Source organism: Amblyraja radiata, chromosome 16, assembly GCF_010909765.2.
Source record: "Amblyraja radiata isolate CabotCenter1 chromosome 16, sAmbRad1.1.pri, whole genome shotgun sequence".
Lineage (NCBI taxonomy): Eukaryota > Metazoa > Chordata > Chondrichthyes > Rajiformes > Rajidae > Amblyraja > Amblyraja radiata.
Window position 1 is genome coordinate 29,673,113 of NC_045971.1, and position 9,817 is coordinate 29,682,929.

General features: G+C 43.1%; 1 protein-coding gene across 2 annotated transcripts in view; it reads right to left on the minus strand.

The window, feature by feature from the left end:
• Positions 1-9,817, minus strand: part of LOC116982088 (protein DBF4 homolog A-like) — a 38,315-nt gene that overhangs the window by 19,530 nt on the left and 8,968 nt on the right. For both annotated transcript variants that reach the window (XM_033035392.1, XM_033035393.1), the window contains exons 3-5: positions 9,402-9,566; positions 8,597-8,641; positions 1,696-1,765 (exon numbers count right to left, since the gene is read on the minus strand). In XM_033035392.1, coding sequence (XP_032891283.1) covers positions 1,696-1,765; positions 8,597-8,641; positions 9,402-9,566 — 280 coding nt within the window. The remainder of the gene's footprint in view (positions 1-1,695; positions 1,766-8,596; positions 8,642-9,401; positions 9,567-9,817) is intronic.

Sequence of the window (9,817 nt, forward strand, 5' to 3'; positions counted from 1 at the left end):
AACATTATGCTTCATTTCAGCCCACTAAGTCCACAGGGACCAGTGATCACCCAAATACTAGTACTATCCTACACACAAGAAATAATTTGTAATTTTACCAAAGCCAATTAACGGACAAACCTGTAAGTCATTAGAATGTGGGAGGAAATCGAAGTACCCGGAGAAAATTCACACCGTCCCTGGGAAAACGTACAAACTCCGTACAGACAAGCACCCGTTGCCAGGATTGAACCCTGATCTCTGGCGCTGTAAGGTAGCAATGCTACTGCTGCGCCACTGTGTTTACATCTAGACACATTCTACTTTAGGATTCACGTTTTAAACTCAGCATTTGGTCATTCCCATTCTCACACAGATCTTTCTGCCCACGGTCTCCTCCAGTGTCAGAGTGAGGCTAAATGCAAATTGGAGGAACAGCATCTCATATTTCGCTTGGGCAGCTTGCAGCCCAGTGGTATGAATATTGATTTCTCTCACTTCAGGCAGCCCTGGCATTCCTTATATCTCTATCCTTCCCCCACCCAAGTCGCACTAGCTTCTCATTTTCACCCTACAAACAGCTAACAATGGCCTATTTCCTTCATCATCGTTATCTGAGGTCGGTGGGGGCCCTTCGAGCCGGTTGCCCTGCCAGCAGCGTGTTAGTTTTCTCAACTTTTTTTTTTTTTTTTGTGTGTCCCAATGTGTTTTTAATGTTTCTCCGTGTGTCTTGTGTGGGGGGTGGTGTGGGGGGGTAAGGGGGAAACCGCTTCAGTCGCCTCCTCCACGGAGAGACAACATTTTCCATGTCGGCCTAACAGAGGATCGGTGCGGCCTTTCCCGGAGACGCGCCCGAGGCTTCAGCGGCGGGCGCAGCGTGGACACTTTTGTCGCAGAGCGGGCGAGCCCTCGCCGGGGGTCGCCGGAGGGGATCGCTCCATTCGCTGGTCCGCGGCAGCCTGAAGTCGCAGTCTGTAGAGCTCCAGCTGGCGCGACGTCCGGAGCCTGGGATCCCTTGGTGGGGACCCCGGAGAAGAGCTCCGACCGCCGGCCCACTTCTAACCAAGGGCGCAGCGGGGACTTACCATCCGGAGCGGGATCCCAGGAGAGGAGCTCCGACTGTCGGCCCTGCGGTCTGCGGTGCTTCTGGCTGCGGCGCGGCGGGGACTTTAGATCTTCGACCGCCGGCCTGCACCATCTTGTAGCCGCGGTCTATGGTAGGGAAGCACCGATTCAGAACTTACCTCGTCTGCACGTCTGGCCTTTCGCAGCTGCGATTGCGGAGGGTTGTGGTCCCGACCACGCGGGAAAATGGAAGAGGACGGACCAAACTTTGTGCCTTCCACCACAGTGATGAATGCTGTGGTGAATGTTTGTGTTAAATTTTTATTGTGTATTGTGTGTTCTTTTTTTTTATTGTACCACTGCTGGCAAGTTAATTTCACTGCACTTTATGTGCACGTAACGAATATACCTGACTTGACTTGAAAGATTTTTTTAATGAACTATGCAATCACAGGCAACCTATGCCACACAGTGGTAGCTTTGAACTATTACATATCAGCACGCACTGCATTGTAGTAGTTTGTCATTTTCAAATTTTGATGCTAATTAGGTTAATGAATTATGCAGCTAATGGAGCAAAACTCTCACAAAGCAACAAACAATTACTATCGTTATACAAGTACAATGACATTTTATAATTAGAAAGGATACCATCCAGATGTAGGATTTTCACTCCCCAGGAATGGGCATTAGCCAAAGTACTGTTACCAACTCCACATTCCTGTCAGTAAACAAAATTGAAGATAGCACATTGGAAATGCAGCTTTTCAACTTCTGTATTTGGAATTCATGGATTCCACAAATAAAAATTTGGCATGCTGATAGAGCAGAGAATACCTCCACAATAATCCAGCAGGTCACTAAAATAAATGATATAGGGGTAACCACTCAGAATCCAAGTTAAGTTGTCTCTTCACAGTTAACCTAAAACATTCTTAGTTCCATTCCTTTAAAGATCACATTATATTTTATTCTTGCTGTTTGATGACTGCATTTGGGCTGCTTCGTGGTAATATCTTGTACAGGGAAACTTCACCTACCTTGCCGCCATTTTCCACCTTGCCTCATTGTCACATGGTCCATCTCCAACTCTTGCCCTTCTTGACTTATTTATTTACTATTCTTGGCTTTGCTCTAACCACTGGGTGGCGCCAGCAATGGCTGCCTCACCAACATTCTGTCTGTCCCTTCCTTCTTTGTGTTTTAATAGTATGTGTAAAATGTATGTTTTTAGTGTTCTTTAGCTTATGTGGGGGGTGTGGTTGGGTGAAAACTTTTTCTAATCTCTTACCTCGACGGAGATGCTATTTTTTTCCCCCCATGTCATATCTCCGTCCGCACTGCGGCCTAACATCGAGGAGTGGCGGCCTTTGCTCGAGACCGACTTTTGAGATCTCCACCGCGGGGAGCATATAGGACTTTAACATCGCGGAGCCCCTGATCCCTTTGCCAGGGATCGACCTCGGAGTTCCAACCGAGGGTGCTTGCGGACTTAACATCACGCAGCTTGAGGTCTCTGCTCAGAGACCGACTTCAGGAACTCCAAGCCACAGGAACTTCGACCGCCTCGACTGCGGGAGCTTCGACCGCCCCGACGGATGGTTTGACTGCCTCGACCACGAGAGAATAAAGAGGAAGAATAGTTGACTTTTTTTGCCTTCCATCACAGTGAGGAATGTGTTGGGGTGGATGTTTATGTTAACTTTGTTAGCTGTATGATAATTCTCATATCACTGTACCTTAATTGGTACATGTGACAATAAAAGACCTTTGAAACCTTTGAATCAATATTTACTGTAAACGTACCAACTGCCATTTTACCTCATCTGCACTTCTTATATCCCACTTCCTGAAAGAACTCCATTCCATCTCCCAGTTTCTTTGCTCTGATGCATCTGTTACAAGACAATGCCAACTTCCACACTGATCCTTCTAATATGTCTTAAATAGAAACAATAACAAAAATAATGGAAACTCAGGTCTGGCAGTATCTGTGAGAAAAATAGATTTAACATTTTGATTTCAGAAACAATGACTGACGGAAGGCATAGAGTGGGAATAATAGGGACTTTTTCTGGTTGGCTGCAGTGAGCAGTGGTGTTATGCAGGGGTTGGTGATTGGTCTGCTACTTTTCACATTGTATATCAATGATTTGGATGAAGGAATTGATGGCGTTGTGGTCAGGTTTGCAGATGATATGAAGATGGGTGGAAGGATAGGTAGTGGAGAGGAAGCTGGGAGTCTGCAAAAGTAGTTGGAGAGGTTGGGAGAGTGGGCAAGGTGGTGGCAGATGGAATACAACGTAGTAATTGTGCGGTCATGCCCTTTGGTAATAGGAATAAATGGAAGACCATTTTCTAAATGGGGAGAGGATTCAGAAATTAGAGGTGCAAAGGGACTTGGGAGTCCTGGTGCAGGATTCCCAAAAGGGTAATTTGCCAGTTGAATTGGTAGTAAGGAAGGCAAATGCATTCATTTTGAGAGGACTAGAATATAAAAATAGGGATGTAATGCTGAGGCTTTATGAGGCACTGCTCAGACCACATCTGCAGTATGCGAGCAGTTTTGAGCCCTATATCCAAGGAGGGATGAGGTCGAGAGGAGCTTTACAAGAATGATCCTGGGGATGATCAGATTAATGTATGATGAGTGTTTGATGGCTCGGGGCCTGTATTCGCTGGAATTTAGAAGGATGAGGGGGGAAAATCAGGAGGCAGCTCAAGCGACAGCGAAGCATCACCCTGACGAGCTCAATGCGTTCTACGCACACTTTGATAGGTAGAACACTGATGTGCCTTCTCTAGCCCCCATAAGCCCTGATGGTATTACAGTCAGTTACAGAGGACAACAACCAAAGATCCTTCATGGAGGTGAACCCTCGGAAAGCGTCTGGACCTGATGGTATATCCGGTCGAGTTCTCAAAACCTGTGCAGAACAACTGGCTGGAGTTTTTGCAGACATTTTCAACCTCTCATTACTGAGGTCTGAGGTTCCCACCTGCTTTAAGAGGGCATCAATAATACCGGTGCCCAAGAAGAGTCAGGTCACGTGCCTCAACAACTATCGACCAGTGGCACTAACATCCGTGGTGATGAAGTGCTTTGAGAGGTTGGCTATGGTGCATATCAACTCCTACCTCAACAAGAACCTCGACCCACTACAGCTCGCCTACCGTCACAACAGGTCGACGGAGGATGCAATCTCACTGGCTCTCCACTCTACACTGGACCACTTGGACAATAAAAACATTTGCGTCAAGCTGTTGTTTATAGACTGCAGCTCGGCGTTCAATACCATCATCCCCTTCAAGCTGGTTACCAAGTTTACGGAACTGAGTTTCTGCGCACCTCTATGCAATTGAATCCTCGACTTCCTCATCCACAGACCACAGTCTGTTTGAATTGGCAGAAACACTGCTTCCTCATTAACAATCAGTACAGGAACACCACAAGGCTGCGAGCTCAGCCCCCTGCTCTACCCACACTGTACTCATGACTGTATAGCTGGACACAGTTTGAACTCCATCTTCACGTTCGCTGACGACACCACTGTTGTTGGGTGAATTACAGATGGTGATGAGTAGGAGTATAGAAGTGAGATCGACCAAATCGTGCCAGCACAACAACCTGGCTCTCAATATCAGTAAAACTAATGAACTGATTGTGGACATTGGAAGAGGAAGGATGATGACTCACAACCCTGTTTATATCAACGGGACGATGGTGGAGAGAGTCAAAAACTTCAAATTCCTGGGCGTGCATATTTCCGAAGATCTTTCCTGGACCCAGCACACAAATGTTATTATAAAGAAAGCACATCAATGCCTCTCCTTACTGAGAAGATTACAAAGATTTGGTATGTCAGAATGGGTTCTCTTGAACTTCTACAGGTGTACAGGTGTAGCAGCGTTTAGTTTTTATGCACCACATATATGGAACAAACTTCCTGAAAAATGCAGGTCCGCTCCAACTCTCAGTTCTTTTAAATCGGGGCTTAGGACTATCTTTGACGCAGCTTTTAATTACAGTTAAATTAAATCATTATTCACTTCTAACACTGCACTGTAATTTTTATTCTTGTATTTTATACGTCTTATTCTATTTTAGCTTGTTTTTATTTTCTATTCTTTTTAATGACTTTTTAATCCTTTGTGTAAAGCACTTTGAATTGCCTTATTGCTGAAATCTATATTGCTAAAAGTCTCATCTTGACCACTTCCTGTTGCACTGTATATTGATTTTAGAAAAAACGCTGCCACTTACGGCTGTGATTTTTGGCCATCTTACTCAGAATCCCCCTCCGCTGGTCAAGACAAGAGGATTTTTACCATCGATGAAAAATAAAAGACTTATTAATGTTTAACAAAATGTTGAGATTGCACACCCCTTCCAGAGGGACTATAAAACCCAGAAGTGTTGAGTGCCTCAGTCAGTTTCTGCAAGATGGGGGAGTCAGAGGGTCACGTCTCTCAGTCTGAGCTGTGAATAACACTGAACACATGTCTACTAAACTGTGAGTACCCTTAATGTGGTTTGAAAAAAACTCGCTAAAAGTGTTTTTTGGTTTGAAAACGCTAGCTAAAAGTGTTTTTTGGTTTGAGAATGCTAAAGTTGCCTTGCCTAATTGAAAAGTTGGTTTGAGAATGCTAAAGTTGCCTTGCCTAATTGAAAAGTTGGTTTGAGAATGCTAAAGTTGCCTTGCCGTCTATATAATTAAAAGTCTAATCTTGACCACTTCCTGTTTGCGCTGTATATTATTTTAGGAAAAACGCTACCACGTACGGCTGTGATTTTTGGACATCTTACTCAGAGTCCCCCAGTCTCTGCAAGAAGGGGGAGGGAGAGGTCACGACTCTGCCTTTAGTGGCCTTGCACATTGCTTGAAATCGTATGAAACTGCATTTGAATTTGGTGGTCTTGCACCCTGCTTGAAATGGTAGGAAACTGCATTTGAATTTTGGTGGCCTTGCACCCTGCTTGAAGTGGCATTTCAAGGAATAGCCATGAGTCAACTGCCAGCCCACCAGCCGTGAGTGAGGGTGCTGCCAGCACACCAGGCTTGAGTAACTGAGCCGCCAGCCAAAGAATCCATTCAGCCCACAATGTCCATACTAGCCTTCTGGAAACCAGTCCCTTCAGCCCACACCCATACTAGCGCTCTAGAAAGCCCCCCCCACTGGCCACCAATATTGGAATTGGTGGAGAGGTGGAATATTGCGTTGGGGGCCCAGTCCTCCCGTGTGAGGCTGGGACCCAACGGGTCCCACTTAGTCTAGTGCGCTACATAAATAAACGTGCTTGTGACAGTAGAGAACATATTGACTGGTTGAATCATGGCCTGTTTCGGTAACTTGAATGCCCAGGAGTGAAATAGACTGCAAAATGTTGTGAACACTGCCCAGTCCATCACCGGCTCTGACCTCCCCACCAGCGAAGGGATTTACCGGAGTAGCTGACTCAAAAAGTCAGCCAGCATCATCAGAGACCCACACCACCCTGGCCATACACTCATTTCATATCTGCCATTGGGAATGAGGTACAAGAGCCTGAAAAATGTAACTTCCAGGTTCAGCAACTGCTTCTTCCCCACAGCCATCAGGCTATTAAACACTGCAACCTCAAATAAGCTCTGAACTACAATAGACTATTATTGCACTACTATTGTTTTCTCTGTGTGTGTCTGTGTCTGTACACTGGACTTTCTCCTTCTCATTTATTACATTGTTTACAGTGTACTATATTTATATATTCTGTTGTGCTGCTGCAAGTAAGAATGTCATTGTGCTATCTGGGACATATGACAATAAAACACTCTGTTGACCTAATTTAAACTGACAGAATTGTGAAAGGCCCAGATAGAGTCGATGTGGAGATTGTTTCCACTAGAGGGAGCGTCTAGGTCCAGGTACAGCCTCAGAATAAAATGACATACCTTTGGAAAGTAGATGAGAACAAATTTATTTAGACTGAGGTGCTGAATCTGTGGAATTCATTTTCACAGACAGCTGTGGAGGACGTTATTAGGTTTTTTTTTTAATGGAAATTGATACGTTGTTGATTAGTAAGGGTATCAAAAGTTATAGGGAGAAGGCAGGAGAATGGGTTTGAGAGGGAAAGGTAGATCAGCCATAATTAAAAGGCAGCATAAGGCCAAATGGCCTAATTCTGCTATCACTTATGAATATGTCCCTTCCATTGTAATTGACAGGCCCCTTGACAGTCCATTTCATTCTTGCATTCATGGCCTCTCCTCTTCCTGTTTAAATCATAAGATACCCTTAGTCCTTTTCCCCCCCCGGATGTAGATCAAGAGAAGCAAAGAAAATCTGTTCATTTCTGACACATTAACATCTTTTGGACTGAGCACCCAAGAGCAACCCCTTCAAATAATGATTTTACTATTCCTATAAATTATAAATTGTTTCTTAACTGGTCTCGTTACCTTTTACACCATCAATCTACCTTATCATAAGCCTTCCCATTCTTTTCTCCCACCTCCCCCCCCCCCATATCTCTAAATTTCTCATTTTTCCTATTTGTAGACTGGAAGTGTTCATAAGATCATAAGTAGACAAAAATGCTGCCTCACCCACAGAGTTTCTCCAGCATTTTTGATAACCTTCAATTTTTTCAGCATCTGCAGTTCTTTCTTAAACATAAGATCATAAGTGATAAGAGTAGAATTAGACCATTCGGCCCATCAAGTCTACTCTGCCGTTCAATCATGGCTGATCTATCTCTCCCTCCTAATCCCATTCTGCTGCCTTCTCCCTATAACCTCTGACACTGTTTTGTTCTTTAAAACTGCTAACTAACTTTGCTAATGATTTTCTTTTGAGATCAGAAACCTGTTTGATCCAAAATCTGTAAAAGACACTGGTGATTTACGAGGATGTTGCCAGAACTTCAGGGCTTAAGCGACAAGGCAAGGTTAGGCAGGCTATGACTTTATTCCCCGGAGCGTAGGAGGATGCGAGGTGATCTAATGGAGATGTACAAGATCATGGGGCCAATAGATAAGGTAGATGCGCAGTGTAGGGGAATCAAAAACCAGAGGATGCAGGTTTAGGGTGAGAAAGAAAAGATTTAATAGGAATCTGAGGGGTAACTTTTCACATTCAGTGGGTGGTGAACATACAGAATGAGCTGCCAGAGGAGGTAGTTGAAGCAGAAACTATACCAACATTTAAAAGACATTTGGACAGGTACATGGATAGGAAAGGCTTAGAGGGATATAGGCCAAATGTGGGCAGGCGGGACTAATGTAGGTAGGGCACAATGGTCAATAGGGGCAAGCTGGACTGATGGATCCGTTTCCATAGTGTAGGACCATGTCATCTTTGTGTCTAATACGTCTTTGTCATCTAAGACAAGTGCAGCATCTCCACTGTTAAATCAGCATAGATCAACTACAGACCAACGACTAAAACTGGGATCCTTAATTTTTATAGCTCTGTGCTAGAATCTATTCACTTAGCATTTTAACTTAAATGGAAATATGTTAAATTTATAATAAACATTTAACTAACTTTGTAGAAGTTAGCTACTTACATTGTTCTTGATCACTTTTTCAAGTAGTCGTTTTCCTCTGCTGATCTGAGGTTGAAAGAATTACCAGAGCATTATTTCATTATGTTAAAACTTCTAGAAAGAATAAAAGGCATTTACAGTGTGAAAATTATCTCCGCCACATGTCAAAATTACCAACAGCATGTTACTACATTAACCAGAGGAAAATCATCTGTAATTCTGTAATTATTTTAACACAATCACCTTGCAGTAAATCTGGCATAATTGACAGATTTTGTAATTTATTGGATGTTTTTCAAATAATACTCTAACATTCATTTAATTCTTTTTTTTTTTTTAAAGAAATTACCAAGTAGCCACATTTACATTGTAAGTGAACCTGGTCAGTTTAAAAGGAGCATAGAAAATGTGGCCTTGGCAAGTTAAAAAGGTCAGGAAATGTGGCCCAAGAGGCAGATGGTGAATTATCCAGATTTCCAAAATATGATTGCAGATTATTGGAGTTTACACTGTACAAGATTTTAAAACTGATGCCATTTTGTGATAATATTTACATTTAGACACGTTATGAAAGGGATTAGAAAAATTAATCTCCCAGTCACTATCCAACACCACAGTAAATCAATATTTTTATGCATTCAAGCCCAATGTCATAAGTGCGGTCAGCAAATATGTTAGTGATTTAGTTTAACTGTTGTTCAAAGAACAAACATAATTCAAAAGAACCGCAAATTACTTTAACGTCAAGTGGACATCACCAATATCCAATGGTACACTAGAGCAACAGAATGCAGAGGTGACTACATTTACAGTTCTACTCACGTACCGTCTGACCATTTCTGAAGTTGATTGAATGAGAGGAATTAGCTTGGTCTTTTTTCAAATGTTTCTTGTTTGGAACTGGTGCTAAATAGGATTTACTCTGAATGTTTGCTTCCTTGCTGTTGGAAATCACATAACTCACTTCTTTACTGAGAAAGCTTTCAATTGTCTGCAATTCAGGGAAATGGATAACATATTAGTAAAATACCTACACAAATCTAACTGCATTTGAAATGTTAACTCTGAATCTAATTTCTCAACAAATAAATGCCATACATAGTACATCAAGTAGAGCAAAAGAGAAATTAAACAAAGTGCTGTGGAGTGTCATAGTAATATACTAGACTAAGTGGATCCCGTTGGGTCCCATGTTCACACGGGAGAGCTGGTCCCCCAACGCAATATTCCACCTCTCCACCA